The sequence below is a fragment of the Penicillium verrucosum genome (genome assembly GCF_028828655.1).
Source record: "Penicillium verrucosum strain IBT 35672 chromosome Unknown utg000001l_segment0_segment0, whole genome shotgun sequence".
In the NCBI taxonomy this organism is placed as follows: domain Eukaryota; kingdom Fungi; phylum Ascomycota; class Eurotiomycetes; order Eurotiales; family Aspergillaceae; genus Penicillium; species Penicillium verrucosum.
The window spans coordinates 12,975,720-13,000,419 of NW_026643210.1; the positions used below are offsets into that span (position 1 = coordinate 12,975,720).

Consider the following 24,700-nt stretch of genomic DNA (forward strand, 5'->3'; position numbering starts at 1 on the left):
TATAATAGGCTGCCCCTAATATAGTCCCTAAAGCTTAATACTATTAGCTTAGTAACCGGTAAGATAACCGATCCCTTAGGTTATCGTATCTTTATATTACGCTAAACTATCTACTATTCTCTTAAAAAGAATATTTCGCCGAAGTATTCTACTTTCTATATTACAGTTGCTTTACCTAAGATAGGCCGCTTTATAAGAGCCCCTATACCTCGCCCTAGAAAGTAGGTTTTCGCTTCTAGTAAGTTTATAGGCTTCTATCTAGTTAAGGGTACTTAGATTATATATATTATAGTTATAGACTATAGTTTCTTACCTAGTAGCGGCCCTATCTCTAACGCTACCGCTAAAACCTAGGCGAGAGCTACCCTACGTTCTTAAAAGTTACGTAAAAAGCTACGTATATAGGAGGACCGAAGCGGTAGATATAAACCTTCCCCTACTATCCCTAGAGGGCGTTTCCGCGATATTACCCCCCCGGGCCCTAATAGTACCCTCGCTATTAAAGACCGATAGTCCTAAATAGATATCCCTACCTAAGGTTTATTACCCGAGTACCTTACCTAAGAAACAAACGAACGGAGGGGAAGTAAGCGTATACGAGGTAATTAAATGTATATACTTAAGATATCTTTAGATAGCCTTAGGGTCGGACTTATATAGTCTACCTTTGATCTTTCTTTATCCTTAGGTAGTTCGTTTTGTTCTTTATACTAATTAGACTAAGTTAGCTGATTAGGCTAATTAGACTAACTTAACTAATTGGGCTGATTAGGCTGATTGGACTAACTTAGCTGATTAGGCTAACTTGGTTAAGTAGGCGATTTTGCTGTTTTCGTTTTTGCATTTTTTTTCTTTATGTCCTACTTCATTTTATCGTATATCGGGCCTATATTAGTATTATACTACTGATATTTATATTCAATATAGGCACTCTAAAACGGCCCCTTTAGCCTATTATTGAGAAAGAAGGAGACGGGACTAAGGCTAAAAGATCAAAAAAGAAGCACGTTGAAAAACGCAAGTCAAAGGGAGGCATTTCCGACGAAGATTCTGAATAATATATTGGGACTATATAGTGTTGATAGGCAACTAGGACGATAGACTATATACAGAAATAAATAAATAATAAAACATAAAAGAATTCGAAATTCGAAATTCGAATACAGGCGCGCGCGACGCGCGCCCTTGCGACTTGTCTCCTGTACAGAGACGAAATGAATATTCACATGTCCTAATCCTGACCATTGGACTGAGCTCCTTTTCCCTTGTTACCATCCTGGCCTCCCACCCATCTGGGAATTTTGTTGGGTCTTCCTGGGGCCCATTAACCCGCAGGGGTCATGAATCACTTGCACTTGAAACACTGTGTGCGTGAGGAGAAGTTTAAAACGTGGCACTGATTTTGTAAGCGCAGAACAATAACAACATTGGAAGGTAACTGGGTGATGTGGGAAAGCAGGTTGCCTGGGGCGTGTGGACTTACGTTCCTGCAGTTCCATAGCCCATCGGTTGAGGTCTCATTCCGAGTCCCAAGGTTTCCTAGAAGGGTTTGAAATACACTGCATGTTGAATTCTTTTCTAAGGAAGACACGTAAAAGATGACAAGAGAAAAAGAAGATAAGAGAAAAAGAAGACCATGCATTCACCTGTATGGGCGACTAAGTATGCCACAGACACTTAACTCTCTCATTGGTTCATACTGGCAGCAGTAATATAGATCTACTCTCACTTTACAAAAAAACCAATTGAATACCTAGATTATAAGGTTAATAAAATCAATACTATCTAAAGTGGGCATAGGGGCTTCTAAAGTAAAATGAATCTGAAATGAATCTGAAGTGAATCTGAATTGAATCTGAATTGAATTTGAAGAAAATTAGCAGATCTCTTGGCTGCTAGTTTAGGAGTGGGTGAATCTTTATAGGATAGACTGTTGTATGTGCTGGTGGTATACTTAGTCGCCTGGGAAGAAGTACTATAGGGAGCGCACGGACCGGATAGAGAAGAAAGAGAGAGGAGACGAGTGGAGCGAGAGAGATCTACGGAGTACTGGCCCCAGTGATGTGCATTGAAGATCACATCACCTTTAGCGTTGTCGTCAAGTTTCTTACCCAACGTATATGAACTGGCCTTACCCCCCAGGGGATGAAGCATTTTTACCATCATCTCGCTGCCCTAATAGGGTTCGAAGTGGATCATGGCCGACGTTTGTCATTGAGGTAGGGGTTTCAGAATCTATCAGTCGGCTTCGTGAAGACGCTAGGAGATGGTTTGTCATTTCCGAGGGTCTAGTGCGCATTATCATCATCATCATCATCTCGATTAAGTCGACCAACATCACGTTTGAAAAATGGCAACTAGCTCCTAGCAACGCTCCACGCCCACTCACTCGAGCATATCTTAGTCCATTTCGGGCACAAACCTCCCATGTCCCTCCCCTTACCATCCAACCAATTCGCCATACTCGGTACAGGAGGTCTACGTCGAGCCTAACAGAGTTGTCGGGGCCCGCTAGTCGTCCCACTCGTCGCTATTTACGACCGACTCCCAGGATCAGGCGAGCATGACATCCTTATTGACGCACAGGACATCACTGAGAAGTTATTCTGATATGTTCTGGTTTGCTGTCGGACTCCCTAAATGCTTATCCAGTTTTCGGTGTATTTTTAATTAAGATAGTTCTATGGTTGAAAAATTATATAACGATATATTCTATGTAATATTACTTAAGGATACCCCCGTAAGTCGATGATCCGAGGAAAGATGGCTTGATTTGTGTATCTACTCAATGGAGGATCTATAAACATGTACAAATAAAGAAATAATTTAGTGTTGGAAGGTCTGAAATTGAAATATACATTATTAACTCTGGCTAGATACCTCTAAAACCCTGAAGCCTTTTAAACCCTGACCCCTTTATAACCCTGACACCTTTTAAATCCTGACACTTTTAAAAACCCGACACCTTTTAAACCCCGATTTACCATGTCTCCGTTCCTTTTTTCACAGGCTGCTCATGTTCACTCTCTGGTACGGGTACGGGTCGAGTTTCATGGGTGATATCGATCTGATTGGAGACCACGATAGCACCCGAGGCTGGGTTGCCACTTGTAGCCGTCGGGTATGCCTTTAAGTTCTGCATCTTCACATCTTCCATCATCCGTTCCTCACTCTCGGTAAATGACATGCCGATGGTCATAGGATCCGAATTCCCGGGACCCTGACCTTTCCGACTGGAATAGTCACCCCCGCCACCAATACTCCGGAAACCACCCGAGGGAGATTTATGTGTCTTGTGAGATGACTGAAATTGGCTGCCGAAAACTTTGCTGAGCCAAATTCTGAAGAAGTGAAAGATCATGGGCAGATTGGTCGTGACCATTGCGACGAATGTTTCGCGAGTGCCCCATTCATTGGCGTTTTGTGCACCATGTTCAGGATCCTATAGAAAACGACCAATGAAGTTAGACAATTACCTTTGAGCGAGGGATATATTAGAACTCACCACTAGGAGGGAAACACTCTTAATAGTCGCGCAGACAAGAATAAAGACACCCGAGCTAAGGACAATAGTGGCTGCGATCTTTTTGATAGGCTTTAGACTCGATTGCCAGAGCATTGGAATCGGGATCAATATGAGGTATGGATCGGTGAGGAGGTTTGAGGCGAAGGTTACTGCGACGACTGGTGTGGAAATGGCTGGTTGGCACACGTCTAGGGGCATAGTTAGCAGACGTTGAGCGCTGAGGACAAGATGCAAGTCTCACTGCCGGGATCCGGATTGATCTGCCAATTCTTGTGGAATGGTTGGCATGCCGCAAAAATGGTGATGATACTTGCGAAAAAGCATCCAATAACAAGGCCAAACCCAACATAGATGGGAATCTGATAACGCCGGCCAAGGCCATCCTGTTGGGCGTTAGTTACTTGCTGTGAAACACCATCGGAAATTATGGAGATTAATACCATCAGTCGAACGTAGAATGCCAGCACGGACAATTTGAGCGAATTAATCAATGCCGCATAAGTACTCCAGCCCGCGATTTGAATCTTGGAGCCAATCACTCTAATCAAATGGTTAGTGATCGCATTCAAATTTAATCTTCGGTTGACAATTTGGGAGACATACCTTTCCCTGTAAGCTGGGTTGTCGGGCGATAGTGCCACGCGCTGGGCGTCTGTCATGCCATTGTTGGCGAGGCCACCAGAGACATCGCCCACACTATATGCAAGTGCTGCCTGTGCAGTATAGAGTATCTGTATGGAATGGAAAATCAGCAACCAGTAGGACGACGTATGATGAATTGGGGTTAATCACAAGTGCAACCCATATAAGATAGTCATCTAGTCGTAAATTCCTCCATCCTCCGGTTTTGCTTCGAGCGTATGTTCTAAGAATTGTCACCGCAACGGCAATTGCATATTCCGTCCATAATTCAACTGTGGTCTTGTATGCATCCGACGCCGCATCTCGTGCCTCCAAGCCAAATGCCATGGTGATCGAGATTTGTGAGAAATAGCGGGGATCGGGGTTAGCGCAGTGAAGATTTTCGCATTAGAATGGGGAAGGGATGATATAAGAATGATTATCTCCCCTGCACTAGCGTGGATCTTTCTCCATTCGCTGGATATGACTTAACCCTAATAACAAGACACAATGATCGGAGTATCCTCCATCCAATTTTCAAGATCACCTGGGCACTTTCTATTAGACGAACCTTTGAAAAGGGCTGGGTCGTTCCGTTCATTAGAAATCCAAATGGATTTTTGGTATTCCAGTACCTTGGAACCAAATTCCCATCTTGGAAAGTTCCAAAGTTGATCCAGTCATCCACTCATCCGATAGAGTTTTTACCTAAGCCGCCTAAATTAATGTGTATTTATGTATCCATGGATTTCCACGTGTTACCCGTGGATTCTTCAGCTGGCTCTGTACCTAGGTACCTCCGGAGTTACCGTTTCTTCCACATGGTAAAGGCGAATGAACATTTGCCAGATAAAGACCATGCAATTGGAAGAAAAGAAATTGGAAAAAATTGAATATTTTTTTTTAAAAATTAATCTAGAGCCAATCCAAATTGCATGATATATTTAGTGGAATACCTTCAAATTAAAGCACACAATGAAATATAAGACACATACGGAGTATGTACCTAGTTGGGGGAAACCCAGTAGCGAGATACTTAAATAGTGGAACCTTCTCATGGCGCGAGAGATGCGCAATGAATGCACATGTCTCCACAGATTTGGGGTCAAATCGGTATTTATGTCCAACCAGGATGTACAACATAGATAAGCACGTTCCATTCGAACGCTAGAGTGGAACTTAATAATTGTTCAGATGGTGGCGCTTACTAAGGCTGCGTTGGTGATTGAGGCAAACGGCGGATGAAACATACCCAATTAGACTAGCCGCTGCACTAGTGTGGTGCAGGGGAAAGTCTACTGGTGCACTTCTAATTATCTAGAAGAAAAAGAAAAAAATACGGAAGGCATAAAACCGGAGGATCCGGAAGATCAGGGAGTGTAAATATGGAACATGGGGATATTCATAAAATACCTATTGTAGGGCCGTGCTACAACACCGTGCATAAAAGGACCACTTTGGCGGTGTAGACCTTGTGTTCGATATGTTATTGAGGCTTTTCAAGAATAATACCATTGTACAATATGATATGATATTAAAATTTATTAAAATGAGAAACCATCTAACCAAACTAATTCTAGTGTAGTTTTTACAACTGCCGTAAATAATATGTAATAAATAAAGAGAACCGCACAATTAATAAGGGTTTCTACGGAGTACCGAGGTGCAGCATAGCATACCCACTTTTTCATTTTTTTGACGTTCTCTGACGATCGAACGCAAGGGGTATTTGGCTTTTGCTTCTTTTTGTTGTCTTTCACAGGGCATCCTTATTTTGAGTAATGTATCGTCTCAAGTTAGAGGTTATCACGGCCGTTGTGGCCTGGGCCTTTTCCGCAGCCTCTTTGACTTTCCCTAGCGGTATCGAGGGAGGCATTTGCCCGCGAGGCGATGCTGACTTGGAAGCCCTTGGAAAGAAGCTTTCGAGCTCTGCCAAGGTGTATTCCCCGGGGTCAACTGGGTTCACGGATGCCACAACGCGGTGGTCTGCTTTAGCTGAACCTAAGGTTGACATTGTCGTCGTGGTTGGCAATGAGAACGATGTTGTTGAAACGGTAGGCTATTATTTTGTTTTCTATATGTCAATGAGGCAAAGACAGATACTAATTCTGACAACGGTTTAGGTGAAATACGCCAACCAGAAGGACCTGCCCTTCCTCACGTACAATGGTGTCCACGGAGCCCTCATTTCGCTGGGTAAGATGGATCATGGCGTCGGAATCTCGCTGAGCCAGCTGAGCAGCGTCGACATCGCCGAAGATGGCAAGACAGCCACTATGGGTGGAGGAACCATGTCTAAAGCGGTCACCGACTCGCTTTGGACCGCAGGAAAGCAGACAGTTACTGGAACATGTGAATGTGTCAGTCTTATCGGACCGGCCCTTGGTGGTGGACATGGATGGCTCCAGGGCCATCACGGGCTCGTCTCTGACCAGTTCGTTTCTATGAACGTCGTTCTCGCCGACGGTACCTTGAACACCATCGACCAGAACTCTGACCTCTGGTGGGCGATGAAGGGTGCTGGGCACAACTTCGGCATTGTGACTTCTCTCACTAGCAAGATCTATGATATCCAGCACAGTGACTGGGCTATCGAGACGATCTCTTTTAGTGGCGATAAGGTCGAGGCTGTTTACGAGGCTGCCAACGAATATATTCTGAAGAATGGCACCCAGCCCGCAGATCTCATCAACTGGTCGTACTGGATGAACAACCCCGATATTGACGCTACCAACCCCGTCATCGTATTCTATATCATCCAGGAGGGAGTGAAGACCGTCGACTCGATTTACACCAAGCCTTTCCACGACCTCGGACCGCTTTCCATTGTGCCCCAGGCAGGTACCTACCAGGACCTCGCTGCATGGACCAGCGTTGCCCTCGACTCCCCGCCATGCCAAATTACCGGATTCGCTAATCCCCGCTTCCCCATCTATCTCCAATCATACGACATTGCGGCCCAGAAGAAGGCATGGGACACCTACGCACCTGCCATCAGTGGATCCTCTGCCTACAACAACTCAATCCTCATGTTTGAGGGTTACTCCTTCGGAGGCGTGCACGCGATCCCTAGCAGCTCGAGTTCTTTCGCTTTCCGCAGCGAGAATATCCTTGCCGCTCCCCTCATTAACTACTCGCCCGGCGATGAAACAGTTGCCACCAAAGCGGTTGATCTGGGCAACCAGCTCCGCAACATCTTCTTTGAAGCCACTGGCCGCGAGGACATCCGCGCATACGTCAACTATGCTTACGGAGATGAGACAACGAAGCAGCTGTATGGCGACAGCGAACAGCGCTTGCTGGACTTGAAAAAGAAGTACGACCCGACTGGCAAGTTTAGCTTCTACGCACCCATCGCTTAGATTAATTGAGCAAGAGCTTGAAGATTTGTACGTAAATAATTCGTTACAAGCACATGTGTGCCACAAAGCACATTGAGCTAGGATCGTTTGAATAGACTATATATAATATGATCCAATATACGGAGTACTACTATGGGGGTTGGCTCTACGGCTAGTAACTGACCTCGGGTGCCATGGCACCTGGGGATGTGGGATGTATGTGCCGGAGGGATTATATATCACTAGGCCCGCAGGAATTTCCTTAAGTTAATCCAATTTATGGACTATGTTGTACAATTTATTACAGAGCCCGGATTGAAACTCAGGCCTTTTGAGTGCTCAGCTACATAATATAGAAAAGCCCCACTCGGCAGTTTGGAGGAAATTCATACCCGTCTATGAGTCCACCCGTGGACGGATGGGTATTTCTATAGGTCCTTCACACTATAAATCGAAACATCCACACATACCCAAATAATAAGCCAAATCGGACATTAGGTACAAAATCGCCAATTTGCAATGGCTCGGAGAACCATAACTGCCGATAAAACCCCACGGCCCCACGGATGGGCAGGACGTTCATCGAATGCGGTGGGGTGTGGGGTAATGGACTATGTATAAGATGACAAGTCTCGCCCTCAGCTGAGTCAAACACAAAATGGATACCTTCGAGTACAATCCCAACCCCGGCCGTGTCGTCTTCGGTAGCGGCACGCTGCAAAAGCTTCCGGATGAGGTCTCCCGCCTGCTTGTGAAGGCCCCGCTGGTGCTCTCGACACCTCAGCAGGTCAGCCAAGCCGAGGGAGTTAGGGAGGTGCTCAAGGGTCAAATCGCCGGTATTTTCAGCGAGGCGACTATGCATACTCCCACAAATATTACAGACAAGGCTCTTGAGTATGCTAAGGCCCAGGGAGCCGACTCTGTTATTTCTATTGGAGGCGGAAGCACTATTGGTCTCGGCAAGGCAATCAGCATTCGCACTGCACTGCCGCATATCTGTATTCCGACTACATATGCTGGTAGCGAAATGACCCCGATCTTGGGCGAGACTGCCGATGGATTGAAGAAGACTCGCTCGGACCCTAAAATCTTGCCCGGTACGGTCATTTACGATGTGGACCTCACAATGACCTTGCCGGCGGCTATGAGTGCTACTAGCGGAGTCAACGCAATTGCGCATGCTGGTAAATATACCTGATTAATCTGCATCACCGTCCTATATGAAAAACTAATTCGTTCTGGATAGTCGAGGCCATTTACGCGCGCAATACTAACCCGATCATCAACATGATGGCGCTCGAGGGTATCCGGGCACTTGCATCCTCTCTTCCCGAGATTGTCGAGAACCCATCTTCTCAATCCGCGCGATCCAAAGCCTTGTATGGTGCCTGGCTCTGTGGGACATGTTTAGGTAGCGTGGGCATGTCCATCCACCACAAGCTGTGCCACACACTTGGCGGTAGCTTCAATCTTCCTCACGCCGAAACCCATACCGCTGTCCTCCCTCATGCTATCTCCTACAATGCACCCAACATCCCTGAGGCTATGAAGCAGTTGGCCGATGCTCTGCCAGATAGCAATGGTGACGCGATCCACGGTTTGAACGTTCTCTTGACTAAGCTCAAGGTCAAGCGCGGCGTGAAGGATTTCGGCATGAAGGAAGAAGACATCGATAAAGCGGCTGATATCGCGCTATCCAATGCTTACTGGAATCCTCGCCCGATTGAACGCGCGCCGATCCGCGAATTGCTTCGCAGGGTTTGGGCGGGAGAGCCAGCACGAGCGGACTTGTAGATATCCTTTGCCATTTTTAGGTCGAAATGATGAATGCATAACTAAATAGCCCTGTGCCTGATGAATTAGTAGAGTCTATTTCCACCAAAATGTGATTATCAGGAAGTTGGTTTGTTCTGCCAATGGGCTCTGTTGTATTTTCCCGTTATCCATGGCGGGGTGAAGTGGGGGGGATCTTTTTTTTCTCCAAAAACTTTTGGCAATTTCTCGTTTTTGGCTTAGCACCACACTTGTCCCTCTATCTTACAAAATGGGATCTGAAATGAAATCAGCCCCTGTGCTGTCGACTGCCGATGATCGTATTCTCGAAGAAACTGCTCCAGTGGCCTCGCGAGACCCAGCGGCTCCAGTGTCAGACGATGAACTCTCCATTACCTACGATATCGAGCGCACATTAAAGGACATCCGGCAAGCGCGGTACAAGCGCATTGCTCTCCAGTTCCCAGATGATATGCTTCCTGATGCCCCGCGAGTATTTCAATTGCTTAGCCGGGGCCTGGAACGCGAGGAAGTCGGCACCAATGGCACGCAGCCCTCGAACCAGACCGATGCTGACCTTGCTCACTCGATAAATGAGCTTCAGGTGGAGGATAAAACGGAACAATACCCGCCTCGCTTGACTATCTTGGCCGATACATCTTACGGTACCTGTTGCGTCGACGAAGTGGCCGCGGAACATGTGGACGCAGATGTGGTTGTGCATTACGGGAGGTCCTGTCTGTCACCGACAGCTCGGCTACCCGTGATTCATGTGTTCACGCATAAGAATCTGCCTCTTGAGCCTGTGGTACGGGCGTTCAAGGCGACTTATCTTGACCCAACGACCAAGGTTATCATCGCAGCCGATGTTACCTACGCAGACCACGTTCCTACGGTATATACTCGCCTGGTAGAAGAGGGATATAGCAACATATATGCAACGGAGGTTGTCCATGAGCCTTCCTCCTCGATTCCCAATCGCACAGTCCCCCAGTCGGTTCGAGAGGCGCCTGAGACGCTGGCCGATTGGCAATTGTTTCACATCTCTGATCCGCCAACCGCTCTCATGATGACACTTGCATCTCGCGTTGCCGCGATCCATATTTATCCCACCAATGACCTGTCCAATGAGAATGTCAAGCCATTGCCTGCTTCCACTGCTGCAGTTTTGCGACGCCGTTATGGTACTCTTGCCTCTCTGACGACCGTGCCTATTTGGGGTATTCTCATCAACACTTTGAGTGTCAAGAACTATCTGCATATTGTAGAACATGTCAAGGAGCGGATTGCCGAAGCAGGCAAGAAGAGCTACATGTTCGTGGTCGGTAAATTGAACGCTGCCAAGGTAGCCAATTTCAGTGAAATTGGTGGTTGGGTTGTCATTGGCTGCTGGGAAAGCTCTTTGGTGGATAGCAAGGATTTCTGGAAGCCAGTCATCACTCCTTTCGAATTAGAGCTGGCTTTGAAAGACGACTCAGACCGGGTGTGGACAGGAGCTTGGCAGAGTGATTTCCAGGCAGTCCTTGACGCACCACCTCAGGAGGTCAACGGAAATGGAGATGACCAGGGAACATCCAATAGCGCAACCGTGTCCGATGAGGACGACATGTCAGAACCCGAGTCGGCACCGCCCGAGTTTGACTTTCGCACCGGTCGATACGTCTCACATTCCCGTCCCATGCGGGATCCCGCGCCGCGCGCTTCCCAGGTCGATGGATCATCTACCAGCGGGCCATCTGCTGCTAGGGCACTGGCGCGACGAGCTAAGGGTGACTTGGCTATGATCGGCAATGCAGTCTCACCAGGAGCAGAATACTTGCGATCACAACGGACATGGAAGGGTCTGGGTAGTGACTTTGATATTCGATATGATGAGGAAGATTCGGAGGATAGTACCCTGGTCAAGGAAGGGCGCAAGGGTATTGCGAGGGGCTACACTGTAGGTGATGCAACCGACAAACATTAGTCCACATGGTCTAGCATAGAAACCATTTGCAATAGATGTACGGAGTAGCGATCAATGCATTTTATTTTCCTTTGCATAATGAAATCCAAGAACTACAACATACGCAGATCATCAAAATCCGGGGGTTTGATGGCCATCACATGACGCTGGTTTCTCCTCACGGGCGCATCCGGATATCACCTTGTCTTTTTGCTCAGCTTTTGCATTTCTTCTCCCACTGTTTTTTTTTTTTTTTTTGCTTCCTTTCATTATTTCAGGGTGATAGGGGGCATAAGTAATACTTCTCTCTTTCTTTTCTCTTCCCGCTCTTTGGGAATTCGTCTTTCCCCCTCATTCTTATACCCCTCCCTTTCTCCCCCCTCTGATACCCCAATTCGTAGCCCTTGCAACCCCCATCTTTTCAATTATCGACTGTTTACCTTTAATGGCCTTGCATGGTGGCTTACCTCAGGGTGTGCTTGCCCCCTCGATTGCATCTTCAAGTTGTCTTATCATGTGCCGCGTCTCTACTTGCCGAGCTCGCGACCTCGCGCTACTTCGATCTTCGATCTAAGGACTGGCATCTCTTGCCCACCCAGGACCGATGTCGAATCACAGTCTTGACACCATGGCTTGGGGGAACGTCGCTGGTGAGGGCCCAGCGTCGCACCTGACTGTGCTGGAAAATGCCTTGCAACAATCTGTTACCTCAGAAGAACGAACCCTGTCCACCTTTGAGCGAGTGATAACAACAAATGCACCCATATTCGAGTCTCTTTTACTTCAGATCCCGACCGATACAATCATTAAGCTGTATCACACTTCAAGTTACCTCCGTACGTTCCTTCGATCATACCCGACCGCATGGAAGTCACTCTCGTTTCGCCTACAATTTCCTTCAAGCACTCTACCCAATCCTCAAATCAATGACCCAACCGGCCCTGACACAGCTTCGGCGCGTCAATCCCGACCGTACGCCCTAGACATGTTCCTGATGAATGTGGTGCTACCATTCAGTAGGTGTTTGAAAAGCCTAGAACTGGATAACACAGCCATTTCGGGAGAGAACCTGACCTCGACCGTGTTGCATTCACGCCGGGAGACGCTGGTTCATCTCTCTGTTAGGGGCTGCAAGAATGTCTCTTTGAAATATCATATTGTTCCTTTCTTGACCATGTTCGCGTTGCAATGTGACATTGACATGGGGGATAACACCGGCAGCGCCCCCGGGATGCAACGGCTCGCTCTCAAGAGTATATACGCCTACCGATGTCGACATCATCGAAGACGCCCTTATTTATCATCTTCACTGATGCGGAAGGACGCCGACGCGGAGTCGACCCATGAACTTGTCAATATCTGCCACAAGCTGGGTATCTGGACTGATACCGCTTGGTGCACCACACCTGCCGGTAGATGCGCTCGCAGAGCCGGTTACGTCAAATCGAGATTCCCCCATGGGGCAGCGTCACCGGAAGTCTGGGTAGTCTTTGATCGACTCTGGAGATCTAAAAATTGGATCGGCCCAACCGACTCTGAGACCCCCCCAGTCGCACGTATACGATGGAAAGCTGTGGGAGAATCGTGACACTGGATTCTATGGGGAGGCATTAGGAACTGGCGAGGGTATCGACTGGGGTGAGGGGAAAATGACACCTGCCCATCTGCGCCGGAGTCATACCCAATTTGTCGACAAGATCCGCTGTGACAACTGCCTCGATGATATCTCAGAACGATGTGAACATTGCAGCGTCCTCATGCACTGTGTCGGATGTCGTAAAACACTATGTGCGAGCTGTGCCCACGAACGACCGTATCTTTACAGAAGTACGCCATCTTCGTCTGAAAAAACCCAGGATGCCTTCTGGTGGGCACCTGGGGCCACGCACTCTCCGGGCTCAATGCAGGATCCCGTGGATATCCTGGCAGATCCCAATCAAGCCCAGGGTACAGGGATGGACCCACCTATCCTCAATTTCCATTGGTGCTGCACCAAGCCTGACCTCTCCGGGGAGGCGGGATTAGTATCGGACCTCGCAATGGTGAAGTGGATCAGGTACGAGCCGTGCCTTTGCCTCGTGGCCAAGGTTGGGAGGACCTAGAGTACACCGTTAGTGAATGGAGCAAGACATTCCCTAAATATGCGTATGGAGATCCGAGCAAGCCGGACTACTCGCTTGAAACGGGTCATCTGGCGATGATGAAGTGGCTGCTGGGTCCCCCCAACCGGGAAGTTTCACCGTGTCCGCGTAACTTGTGCCAAGGATGTTACGATTCACCGCAGTGGAAGGTGCACTGCAAGAGCTGCTCCAAGCCTCTCTGCATTGAGCATGACCTCCGTGGGCTTCGTTTAAGGATCTGCGGCTATCGAGACCTCGAGACAGAAAAGCAAACCATTCAAAATCGATTCGCTGCAAATCTTTCGGGATCCCTCATCTCTAGCCAACTTCCCGAATACGACTTACCATTTAGAACCCAACAACTTCTTGACTCAACAAACAAAAGCTTCATTGACGATTCACGACAAGATAGCATGGACGAGGAAAATACACACGAATCACATGTTGGTGATCAGTCGGCTCCTGTTTCCTTCTTCTCCAACCAACCATCTCGGTCATATTCGGCCCCTGCGTCTGACCATTCCTCCCCTCCCTCATCCTCATCCTCCACCTTCTTTGATTCGCCGACATTTGAAACCCCAAGATGGCAGGGCTGCCAATCCTTCTTCTGTCCCCCGGCTGATCCTATCACCGGAATCAGGGATGTTAGAGGCGGTATCAGAGACCCACGTCCCAGGTGTCCCAGCTACCTGCGAGAATGCAAAGGCTGCAAGGTGTATGTATGCGCGGACTGCATATATACCAACCCACCATGCAAATGCTCGTATTGCGAGGAGAACTACCTGTGCCCCAATTGCATGACAGACCGCCCTCGTGACAGCCTGTGCCGCCGTCGCCACGAGGAAAAGGCGCAGCGTGATCGCAAATGGAAAAAGGAAATGCAGGCGCTTGAGGCCATCCTAGAGCTCAAAGTGGCTAATGAGCTGGCCGAGTTTGCAGGCGAGTTCTTTGACCTCGTCGAGCGACGTAGTCTGCCTTCGGGGACTACGGTCCCCTTTAATGACGGGATCGCCGATATTTTCGAAAGTGACATTGCAGCGGCGGAAACATCCGCCTCGCACTTCGAGCCTGATGACCTCGAGTGGTTCCTCCAGGAGTCTCATTAGCCCGGCGCGCTCACCGTCTCCATTTCGGACTTTCGTGGCTATCAAGATATTTTTCCAAGTTTGCTTTTTTTATTATTTTTTTATCCTTTTTTTTTTTCTTTTTCTTCAGTTTCTTCAGCGATCTTATATCCTGGCGTCATAGGGGAATCTATCTACTATGGAATATTTCCGAAGCAATCTACCCCAGGGGGATCAATATCATGTTGTACTAATTCGGCGTTGTACCAAGCGACATGGATCGGCGCATTGTGTACACCTTTCTTTGCTTCCGCCCGACCCCTCTTCAAACCGGACTGAGGCTGCAGATGGGGGTATGGGTTACACCATTTACCCGGCAGTTCATCGGGAAGGGCTTACTGCGTTGACGACATAACTGGCCAATGGATGCAGGCACCAGTGCCAGAATTTATGATTTGTTTGTTCTTTTTTTTTTCGTTGCTTTGCCTGAGTGGATGTGGATGGGCTGATGGTGGACTGGAGGAATGGGCATATCCTAAAAAATCAGATATTATCTTACCACTTGCTCTACTATTTAACTCTTCATCCTTGTAGCCTTACACCAATGATCGTATGTCCGTTGGACTAGTTTAACATTGGACCAAGGTTGTATAAACAATAGCGCCACATCTAGCCCGGAACAAACCATCGTAGCCAGTCATAATGTACTACGGGCGTTGGAACAATCCTTACTCCATGCAGATAACGGACTAGTATGATCTAAGCATATTAAAGTATCGTCATCCGTCAGCTGGGTGGGGGAAGAACAAGCATAGCCCCCCGATCAAATGAGAGATCCCCACGATCAGATTACCCGAATCTAGCGCCCGAAGAACATCCCACTGCCGTTTCATCATCTGACGTGCCCTTGACCCCAAAGCACCAAAAGTACCAAAACGCCTCAGAACGTGTCGGCCCGTCGATGGATAGAGGGTTGCGGTCAAAGACAACGGCCATGACACAGCGCTAGTGTGTGCATTTACCACGTGGATTGTCAAAGATGGTAACGTTTACGGCTCTGCATGTCCCGGGGGCTCTTTTATCGGCGGTGAATAGAATAGACTATTTGGACCAATAGGGTAACCACTTCCGGTAGTGTTGGGCTCAACTTGGTACATACTCCGGTAGTGTGAGAGGGTTTTTAAGCGGTCTGTGTGGTCTCAGCCAGCCTGCTAGGACTGGAGATGTTAGGCGTCCAGATATATATATATATATATATATATATATATTTCTATTTTTATGTTCTGGGATGTGTTGGATGTGTTTTTGTTGCCTGTTTCTACCTAAAAAATACAACATTGTATATTGACTAGAAGAACTCCTGATAGTGGAGTATATATATATACCGGGTCTTTGGGTAGTTTATAGATCGCAGTGCAAAGTATCAACTCGGGCGGATCGGACGATCACTGGGAACAATCCAGTTCTACCCGCTTCCCCGGTGCCCCTTTTTCCCTTTATATCCATTTTTTAATTCATTTTTATTCTTTTAATTCATTTATATTCCATTTTCATTTTTTAAATATCCTGATTCTTATTCTTCCATGTGAGACGTATCGAACCATTTTCACCCCCTTAAAAGTATCCTAAGATATCCGATCGGCTGGCGCGGATGTAGTTCCATAGTCCCCGATTGGGTGCGGGATAATTTCGGTAGACTGGAAGTCATCCTATTAGTCCTGACCTGCCATAACAAGGCATATTTGGAATGATGGGATGGAGTACAGAAATGTAGGGGAAAATAAGTACCATACGCTAGGTCCCGTTATATTCTGACATCATATATATGTTGTATTATCAGGGTTTGATACCTTTTTTTCTCAAGGGGTAAAAACAAAAAAAAAAAAAAAAGGAGCGTTAACACTTTGAACCCATCAGAACCCGTCACAATTGATCCTCACCAATCAGATACATTAGATATTTGCTATTCCCAGGCTAAGCGGTCCGAAGTCCCGTTTGTCGATTTAGGCTCCAGAAAGGAAGGAAGATGTCGGTGAACGCGTTCCTCGACCTTTTTAGACGCGTGACCGGTCTATTTCCGAAGCAAACATATTAATCAAAAAAGAATAAAAAGAATAAAAAATGAATTTGACAGGGATTTTGTTGGGATTTTATCTTTTTATCTTTTTATTTTAAAGGAAATAAGGGACAGGGGTTCTATTTTCTAGAAAAATTAAATTAAATTTCTTTTAGTTATGTCGTTTATATAAAGCCTTTTGCTGTCGCACGTCTATTTGACTTTAATCAACTCCTCTGACTTCCAACCCTTTTTGAACCCCCTGAGAAACTATATCCATTTAATATCCATTTAATATCCATTTCATTCTTGGACTTTTATACCCTTTACATTCATCATGGACAAAATCAAGACACCCAAGGAGGAACCCCAAGAGAAGACAGAGTCCCAACCTATGACTGTTGAAGATTATCAAAAGAAATGGGATCAGATGCTCCAAGACACAGCAAAGCAGATCGACAAAATTCGAGGTGAGTTGATTTTTCTGACATATGCAGAAGAGAGAAACTGACAGCTATCATAGAAAATGAGCTAGCAAGAAGGTCAAATAATAATCAAACCGAGCAGCGTTGATCTACGCCACATTTTATTGTTGAAATCGTCTATGCAAGCTGTGGGTTTAATTGGAAACCCAGCTTCTGGTGTTTTGTGTGTTTTTTTTCTTCTTCTTTTTTTCTTCTTCTTTTCGTTTTCGTTTTCGTGGTTTTTTTTTACCCCCTCTCTTTACGATATGATGAGAGAGAAAGAGCATTGGAGATAGGATCAGAGGGTGTCTTTTTTTGGGGGGAGTACATTATACCTGGAAGCTTCAGTCATTCGCTTTTTGTTTACAAAGCAACATGCATGAGAATACCATTTTCCTTATATCCATCTAGTCAGAGACACTCCATAGGATCCATAGGATGTAAGAAGAAAGAGAAAAAAAAAAAAAGGAAAGAGAGAGCCTCAAGTGGGGGAGGCAGTTACCCTCTGGGGTCTATTGGTCTCTATTGGTTTTACTATGTTGTATACCAACTGCACTATTGCACTACTGCACTACTGCATCGCCAAACTGCATTGTTAATCACTCCAATCACTCTCCAGTTTATCTCATTTTCACCTGCACGTCATGGCCGCTAACGATCCGATTGTCCAATCATCCTTGTAGGTTGTCCCAAAACGGTAGGAGACATACCCTGACACTCAAGTCTTAGACCACTCGATGTCGTCGCTCACAATGCCACCGTAATTGTAAGCGGTGTGCTTCTAGGAGCACTGCTTGCGTTTATTACTTTTCACTTGGGCTGGCTACGCCACTATATCCGTCTGAACGATCGGTTGATCAACGCCATCTTCCCACTGGGACCACAAGTCTTTTTCTTTACCTTACCGTTGTGGTTTATTGTGACATTACCTTCTGCCGTGCGCTTTTCAGGTATGTATTTGATAGTGGGTGTGGGTGGTAGCTGTGTCTGACTTTGTTAGTGATGGCAGCGGAATACGCTACTGCGCTTTATCAGTCATGGATTCCTTATGCATCCTCAGCTCCGGAGTACAATGTCATTCTCGAGAGCACTATCGAGATCCCCGCTCAAATGACCGAGACACCCACTTGAGATGTTGAATACAAATAATATTGGAAGGGTGGACTTTGTGTTTGCAAACTGTTATTGTACCTTTATTTCCAATTATGCAGTTAAACTCCCCCAAAAAGCATCCCCAGTACAAAGTACAAGACCATTGTAGAGATATCGCGGTGTAGAGGCGATTAGGGCTGGCGGCAAAAGCGCCAACGGAGGAAAAAGGCAAGGTCCCCACATATTTCCTTTTTGGGCCTTTGCGTGGGCTCCCTCACCTAGACAACTAATTATTACTCCGTAGACCTACAGTATACCTACAGTCTACCTACAGGCATATCTACACCGTTACACCATTACACAGTCTACTCAAATACCCCTTACTCTATCATTTCTATTTCTGATCTGCCGTCATGTCTGCCGATCTCGACCAAAACCCCTCCCCCGCCGACCTAGCCGAACGCGAACGCGAGAACAAAGAACGCAAAGCCCGCGAGGATGCCGAACAGGCTCAGCTCCCTTACAAGTGGACACAGACTATTCGTGATGTGGATGTGACCGCACTAATTCCCGGTAATCTCAAGGGCCGCGACTTGGATGTGCTGTTGACCAAAAACAAAATCCGTGTCGCGATCAAGGGACAAGAACCCCTCATCGAGGTATGTGTCGACTGTACAGTCATCCCCACGCCCCCCCCGGAGAATTACACCGTATACTCTAAATCAACACATCAACTCAAAAAGCAGCCTGCTAATTACCCCGTTTTCTTATTCAGGGTGATCTCCCCCACGCTATCCTCGTCGATGAATCCTCTTGGACCCTCGAGACTACCCCAACTCCACCCGGAAAGGAAATCAATATCCACCTCGATAAGGTGAACAAGGTCGAATGGTGGCCTCATGTCGTGACCACTGCTCCCAAAATCGATGTCACCAAGATCACGCCCGAGAACTCCAGTTTAGGCGATCTGGACGGCCAGACTCGCGCCATGGTCGAGAAGATGATGTATGATCAGCGGCAGAAGGAGATGGGTGGTCCCAGTAGTGACGAGCAGCGGAAGATGGATTTGCTGAAGAAGTTCCAGGCTGAGCATCCCGGTAAGTTGTTATTGTCTCTGTCATCTCTTGCTGGTCACTTCTTCGATCCCTGGAGATGACCTTGGGAGTGTATTCTTTCGTTTGAATAGGTTTTGCTAACCTGCGCTCTTGTAGAGATGGATTTCTCTAATGCCAAGATGGGTTAAACTCAAGATGAGTATTCAAAGATACCTAACCACTGACTTCTCTACACAAAAATTATTATCAATGTATGAAGTATGAGCTATGCGCATGGACGATCTTCGATGAATGATGAATTGCATGGCGTTTCTCGAATCCAATTCCCAACACTTGATATAGGTTTCTGTTTATACATTCCCGGCAGTAGATATCTCTTATTCAGTTTACTGATCAACTTCTCGTTGATTCTCTAGTTATTCTACTGGAAATTTGGGAATACGAGAATTACCTTAATCGGGAATAGCGCCCGGGCGTTCTAGTCGATCTTCCCTTCGCCTCGTACTCTCCGTCACCACTTGGCATCTCACCCTGTTTGGACGAGTTTGGATGAACTAAGTGATCAGGCTGATTAGAACAAGCTGCAGTTCCACACAGTTGAGCCTCCATTCATTGCCTTGCGCCCGATCTAGGGTTTCAGCCGCAGAGCTATATCGAAACCCAATATCTCGATCCTTGACACGTCGGATTATTCGTGTAATCTTCAGCCTGCATCTGATTTAATAGACTATCGCCAAACAAACAACCCCCGGTCAAATTTATACACCGAAAAAAAAAGCAATGGATGACGTGCAGTCTAAACCCCAAACCCGGCCACGCTCGTCTAGGCACGTGCAGGGACAGAATATGATCTTCCGAATCCCCAACTACAAATCAAAGACTTCCCTAGACAGCGGGTCCGAACAGTCTGAGCAGGTCTATCATTCCCGCCGGTCTCATCGGAAATCCCGCGCCGGCTGTGTGAGCTGTAAGCAACGAAGAGTCAAGGTACTTCGGACGCTCCCCATTATGAGCCACCAGCTGATAATGATCAATCAAGTGCGATGAAGCAAAACCCCATTGTCTGCGATGTCAAAAGCATGGCGTCGAATGTGACTACTCAAGCCAGCCAGCCCGACCTCAAAAAACCAATAACATTGTGTCCCAATTCATCAACACCAACCCTGACTTGATCTCGATTGATTCTCTAGCTTCTTCAATGTCTCTAATGATGGTCGCAGACAAGTTGACCGAATTACTGCATCCACCCTCTGTCACCGGCACCAAACTGCCGAGATTAACCCTGGAAGCATTGCATCATTTCCACAAAGCCCCAGCCTTTGCAACCGAAAGCCAAACGCCCGTTCGAATCGTATTGGGTAAAATGGTCCAACTTGCCTTTGAAGTAAGCCTATTCATATTTCATCTATACCTGTTATAGCCATACCTCAACAAACCCCACCCAGTCCCTATAACCTCCCTAGTTAATGCAACATACAACATGCAATATGCAACATCAAAACTAACCCCAAACCACCACAGACCCCCTTCCTCATGCACGCCATAATAGCAGCAGCAACAACACACCTTTGCACCCTCCTCCCAGAAACCAAAGACTATCGCCTCGCAGAAGCCTACCACTGGCAACAAACAATAAAACAATACTCAACAGAAGTCTCTCGAGAAATAACCCATTCAAACATGGACAAACTCTACTCCACCTGTCTAATGATCAGCATGCACTCCTTCTACCAGGAAACCTTCAACCCACGCACCTCCTTCGTCTTCACAAAAGACCCAACATCCCTAACCTGGCTCCGTCTCCAAACCGGTCTCCGCTACCTCCTAGAACGCACAACCCCCTGGCTCCCGCAGAGCATGTGGTGGACTGTCTTCATGGAATCGCGGGATCCATCCCTAGACTACGAAGACAAGCGTCCCGGACGCGTGGATCTCGATCCGGATTTGGCGGATCTTTGCGGGATTAAACATGAGACGACTATCGAGGAGAATCCGTATTTATGGCCTTTGCGGATGCTTATGGGTCTGTTGCCGTTTGAGAGGGTCACGGGTAGTTCGAAGTTTTATAATACTTGGATGGGGAGGTTGGAGAATCCGTTTTATGAGTGTTTGCTTAGGAAGGAGACGCCGGCGTTGGTTTTGTTGGCTTGGTGGTTGGGGCTGATGTGTTATGTTGAGGAGTGGTGGGTTGAGATGAGGGTTCGGTCGGAGTGTACGGCTATTTGTATGTTTTTGGAGGATAGTTGTGATCCGTTGGTTCTGAGGTTGTTGGAGTTTCCGGCATCGTGTTGTGGGTATTTGCTTAGGCATGAGCAGGAACGGGCTAGGGTTCTTGAGTTGGATTGATGTTGTTTTATTCGGTTTTTTTGCGTTGATACCCTCTTTTTGTTGGTTGGTTGCCTACCATATATGTATAGGGTTAGTAGCAACAAAGCTAGATCTGGATCATTTGATTCGACAAAGTGTCTATAATGCATTCGGTTTATCATAATTGTTACACTATTTATGCCTGCCAGGATGCAAGCGAGGACCAAAGTAACCGAAGATCTCGATACAATGTTCGTCAGCATCCATGGCAGGCGAGTATGTGCAGGTCAATATTAAGTATCCAAAGCTATCCCAGAATAAAGCCCTTTTGCCCAAGTCCCAGTCATAAACATACCATCAGTACCCATAATTGATGTCGTCGTGTCATATGCAATAAAACAGTACGAAAATGTAAAAAATAGAAGCAGAAAGGATAGCAACGCAGCAATGATGTAACGAAATAAAAGAAATCCACGATGGACGATTCCAGATCTGCCCAGATCAAAGATCAATGTGGGAAAATATTAAATAGGCAGCTGATAAGCTAAAGGCAGCAAGCAAACGTTCTTTCCGTAATCATTAAACGAGGTTGTATCACCGGCTCTCCCAAGAGACTCGTCGATGACGACGAATAGACCGGTCATCCTCCTCAGAGTATGTAGGTCCAGTCCGTGAGCCGTCCATGCGAGCGGCAGGCGGCGGGTTAATGATGACCGCCATAGCGGACGAGATAGACATGGACCGTGACCGACTCAACATTGCAGAGTGACGGGGAGAATATGGCGGTGGTGGAGTGTCCCTTGTTGCGGTGGAGGTATTGCCGTAGCTGCTGGGAAAGGAAATAGCCGATGAACTATCGGAGGTGAGATCTTCGTCGTAACGACTGGCGTTCTTTTCGTCATGGGGGTAGGAGTTCTGGGACTCGGAGGAAATAGGTGGATCACGCATATGGGCTTCTAGAGTCTTCTCGTGGAGGCTCATTGGACGGGCTGTATACTGCGGGAGAGGGACCACGCTGGAATAGCCCCCCCATCCTCCGAGTCAGAGGGCGGGGGTCCGTGCCCATGGCCCCCGGTTGGGGGCGCTGAGCGAATAAATTGGCCTTCTTCGGAGAGTGTAAACTGTCCTGTCTGAATGCCGTTGGGGTTGGACCTTTGGGTCATCATCTCTGGGGATGAATGGGACTGCGAGGGTTTCTCGTTTTGGGTGAAGCACCCGCAGAGTGCCGAGAGAAAAGACATGGCTCAATGAGGTAGTTGTCTGTTTTCTAATTGACAGTGTTGAAACCAATAGTAATCTGATTCTAGCGAGAGAAAGTTGGTCCGTGGGATTCTGTAATAAGAAACAGCTCCAGCCAAGAACTATCGTATGAGCAGTTCGGCCGTTGAGCCTCAAACGCTGATCTTGGGCTGAACCCCACTTGCGTCAATAAACCCCGGACCTGAACTAGACAAACAGCGAGAATATGAATCAAATATGAATCTCGATAGACATGCTCATATAGAGAAAGAAAAGAAGAAGATAGAGGGGTGAAAGAAAGGCCAGCAGAAAGCTGACACGGACAAGGCACCCGCAGGCATCCAAATTTCCAGAAACTTTAATTGGCTCCCGATAAGATAGTATAGATGCCTGAGGCACTACGGAGTATCCCTGTCTGTTTCAATCACCAGGAGTGCTGGCTCTTGTTGTTCAAGATCTAGGTAGCCTACCTAGGTATTGATAGGGGCCCTTTTGTGTATAACTGCAGTCTTGATATACATAAAATAGCCGATTAATACTCGTTTTCTACTTACGTACCTAGGTATATTTCAGCCTGTATACATATGTACTACGGATATTGGAGGCCTGAGGCCGTAAATGTAGATAAACGAAGGCATCACTAAGGTTACCACATCCATTGCTTTCTAGATATTCGGAGTTCCGAGTCCCTGATTCAAATTACAGCTACCGACCTACAACCTTGGAAAGTGAAGTATAAAGCCGACTTGGAAGCAAATCGGCTTCCCCGCATGCATTTGGAGATCCCCACTGCCTTTCTTTTTTCCCTTTTTCTTTTTCTTCTCTACCCTTGTTTTTACTACTCTCCTTAAACCATCATGTCTTCAAGTTTGTCATTACTCACACACCTTCGCCCCCGTGTACTGGTGCGAACCCGACCGGGCGCAATTTGCAGTTTCACCATCTCTCAGGATCTCCGCTCAGATGCTTCCTCGGTAGCCTCGGCCTTTTTGTCGCGCTTCCAATCACTGGGGCCACAAACCCGTACGCAAACGATAGATGCAAACCAGCTCCAGCTTCTCACCCTTACACTAAATCGCCCGACTCTCTTCCCCGGTGCCCCCTCACTCTCCAATGGCGCTTCCGCCCCGCAATCCGAAGTACCTGTGCCGCCGGGCTACCACCTCGCGTATTTCACACCCGCATTCTTGGAAAGTGAACTCGGGCCAGATGGAACCGACGTATCGTACAATCCCGACGTGCCATTCACGCGGCGCATGTGGGCAGGCGGCGAGGTGTTGTGGCCACGTGTGGATGGGAAACCCAATCTGTTACGGGTAGGACAGCAAGTGCAGGAGACAACGCGGGTGCTTAGCGCGGAGTCCAAGGTTGTGAAAAAGACTGGCGAGGACATGATTGTTGTTGGAATCGAGAAGGAATTCTCCAACGAGCACGGCGTGTCAATCATTGACCGACGGTCCGGCTTCCCATTTCAAGAATGCAATGTCGCAGACAAAAGTTTACTGACAGCAACATTTGTATAGCAATTGGGTGTTCCGTAAAGCTCTACCTGTTCCATCTGCATTAACGCCATCCACCGCACCTCTCTCGTCCCCAACATCCCATATTGCGACCCCAAATCCTACCTCGTCCGTCATCTCCACTGAGGGCAACACCTACACCCGAACTCTGGTGCAAACACCCGTGACGCTCTTCCGCTTCTCTGCCCTGACTTTCAACCCTCATAAGATCCACTACTCACTGCCCTGGGCGCGGGACGTAGAAGGACACAAGGATATTGTAGTACATGGTCCATTGAATCTGATCTCCATTCTGGATCTTTGGCGTGACACTCGCCAGAATGTCACTGATTCTACCTTGGTCGTTCCTAAGCGCATTTCTTACCGGGCAACGAGTCCATTATATGCCGGGGATGAGTATCGGATTGTGCTTGAGGAGGGCGAGGGAACAAAGGTACAGATTATTGGACCCGGAGGAGTAGTCGCCATGAAGGCTGATATCCAGTAAATATGAATTGTAGAAATAAGCCAGATATACAAATGGAATGACTGTATATAAAGCTGTGGTTGCAGTCTATTGGGATTCTTGATAGAAACA

General features: G+C 47.2%; 11 protein-coding genes across 11 annotated transcripts; 9 read left to right on the forward strand and 2 right to left on the reverse strand.

The window, feature by feature from the left end:
- Nucleotides 1-2,980: 2,980 nt before the first annotated feature.
- N7516_004752 (uncharacterized protein) lies at nucleotides 2,981-4,495 on the reverse strand (the record flags this gene model as incomplete). The annotated part of the gene is made up of 6 exons (XM_057217472.1): nucleotides 2,981-3,442; nucleotides 3,506-3,714; nucleotides 3,768-3,909; nucleotides 3,967-4,066; nucleotides 4,130-4,257; nucleotides 4,319-4,495. 6 exons carry the CDS (start codon nucleotides 4,493-4,495, stop codon nucleotides 2,981-2,983), a joined length of 1,218 nt encoding a protein of 405 aa, XP_057079355.1.
- A 1,433-nt stretch (nucleotides 4,496-5,928) lies between these two features.
- N7516_004753 (putative FAD-dependent oxygenase) lies at nucleotides 5,929-7,509 on the forward strand (the record flags this gene model as incomplete). The annotated part of the gene is made up of 2 exons (XM_057217473.1): nucleotides 5,929-6,201; nucleotides 6,271-7,509. 2 exons carry the CDS (start codon nucleotides 5,929-5,931, stop codon nucleotides 7,507-7,509), a joined length of 1,512 nt encoding a protein of 503 aa, XP_057079356.1.
- Nucleotides 7,510-8,146: 637 nt separating this feature from the next.
- On the forward strand, nucleotides 8,147-9,282 carry N7516_004754 (maleylacetate reductase; the record flags this gene model as incomplete). The annotated part of the gene is made up of 2 exons (XM_057217474.1): nucleotides 8,147-8,672; nucleotides 8,735-9,282. 2 exons carry the CDS (start codon nucleotides 8,147-8,149, stop codon nucleotides 9,280-9,282), a joined length of 1,074 nt encoding a protein of 357 aa, XP_057079357.1.
- Nucleotides 9,283-9,532: 250 nt separating this feature from the next.
- On the forward strand, nucleotides 9,533-11,227 carry N7516_004755 (2-(3-amino-3-carboxypropyl)histidine synthase subunit 1/2; the record flags this gene model as incomplete). Its single annotated transcript, XM_057217475.1, has 1 exon — nucleotides 9,533-11,227. One exon carries the CDS (start codon nucleotides 9,533-9,535, stop codon nucleotides 11,225-11,227), a length of 1,695 nt encoding a protein of 564 aa, XP_057079358.1.
- A 583-nt stretch (nucleotides 11,228-11,810) lies between these two features.
- On the forward strand, nucleotides 11,811-14,432 carry N7516_004756 (uncharacterized protein; the record flags this gene model as incomplete). The annotated part of the gene is made up of 3 exons (XM_057217476.1): nucleotides 11,811-12,689; nucleotides 12,757-13,262; nucleotides 13,322-14,432. 3 exons carry the CDS (start codon nucleotides 11,811-11,813, stop codon nucleotides 14,430-14,432), a joined length of 2,496 nt encoding a protein of 831 aa, XP_057079359.1.
- A 2,325-nt stretch (nucleotides 14,433-16,757) lies between these two features.
- Nucleotides 16,758-17,057, forward strand: N7516_004757 (uncharacterized protein). Its single transcript, XM_057217477.1, has 2 exons — nucleotides 16,758-16,916; nucleotides 16,970-17,057. The coding sequence occupies exons 1-2, from the start codon at nucleotides 16,784-16,786 to the stop codon at nucleotides 17,017-17,019; spliced, it is 183 nt and encodes a 60-aa protein (XP_057079360.1). The 5' UTR covers nucleotides 16,758-16,783; the 3' UTR covers nucleotides 17,020-17,057.
- Nucleotides 17,058-17,554: 497 nt separating this feature from the next.
- On the forward strand, nucleotides 17,555-18,041 carry N7516_004758 (uncharacterized protein; the record flags this gene model as incomplete). Its single annotated transcript, XM_057217478.1, has 3 exons — nucleotides 17,555-17,589; nucleotides 17,640-17,860; nucleotides 17,911-18,041. The coding sequence occupies 3 exons, from the start codon at nucleotides 17,555-17,557 to the stop codon at nucleotides 18,039-18,041; spliced, it is 387 nt and encodes a 128-aa protein (XP_057079361.1).
- A 374-nt stretch (nucleotides 18,042-18,415) lies between these two features.
- N7516_004759 (NudC domain-containing protein) lies at nucleotides 18,416-19,245 on the forward strand (the record flags this gene model as incomplete). The annotated part of the gene is made up of 3 exons (XM_057217479.1): nucleotides 18,416-18,661; nucleotides 18,778-19,099; nucleotides 19,214-19,245. 3 exons carry the CDS (start codon nucleotides 18,416-18,418, stop codon nucleotides 19,243-19,245), a joined length of 600 nt encoding a protein of 199 aa, XP_057079362.1.
- Nucleotides 19,246-19,837: 592 nt separating this feature from the next.
- N7516_004760 (Zn(II)2Cys6 transcription factor domain-containing protein) lies at nucleotides 19,838-21,403 on the forward strand (the record flags this gene model as incomplete). The annotated part of the gene is made up of 3 exons (XM_057217480.1): nucleotides 19,838-20,044; nucleotides 20,097-20,441; nucleotides 20,579-21,403. 3 exons carry the CDS (start codon nucleotides 19,838-19,840, stop codon nucleotides 21,401-21,403), a joined length of 1,377 nt encoding a protein of 458 aa, XP_057079363.1.
- A 555-nt stretch (nucleotides 21,404-21,958) lies between these two features.
- On the reverse strand, nucleotides 21,959-22,345 carry N7516_004761 (uncharacterized protein; the record flags this gene model as incomplete). Its single annotated transcript, XM_057217481.1, has 1 exon — nucleotides 21,959-22,345. One exon carries the CDS (start codon nucleotides 22,343-22,345, stop codon nucleotides 21,959-21,961), a length of 387 nt encoding a protein of 128 aa, XP_057079364.1.
- A 1,115-nt stretch (nucleotides 22,346-23,460) lies between these two features.
- Nucleotides 23,461-24,610, forward strand: N7516_004762 (hydroxyacyl-thioester dehydratase HTD2; the record flags this gene model as incomplete). Its single annotated transcript, XM_057217482.1, has 2 exons — nucleotides 23,461-24,059; nucleotides 24,127-24,610. The coding sequence occupies 2 exons, from the start codon at nucleotides 23,461-23,463 to the stop codon at nucleotides 24,608-24,610; spliced, it is 1,083 nt and encodes a 360-aa protein (XP_057079365.1).
- Nucleotides 24,611-24,700: the final 90 nt, after the last annotated feature.

Excerpts from the sequence above, each read along its gene's own strand:
- N7516_004757 (XM_057217477.1), top strand. The coding sequence starts at position 16,784 with ATGGACAAAATCAAGACACCCAAGGAGGAACCCCAAGAGAAGACAGAG. Across the intron at positions 16,917-16,969 it reads GCAGATCGACAAAATTCGAG|AAAATGAGCTAGCAAGAAGG; the intron begins GTGAGTTGATTT and ends CAGCTATCATAG.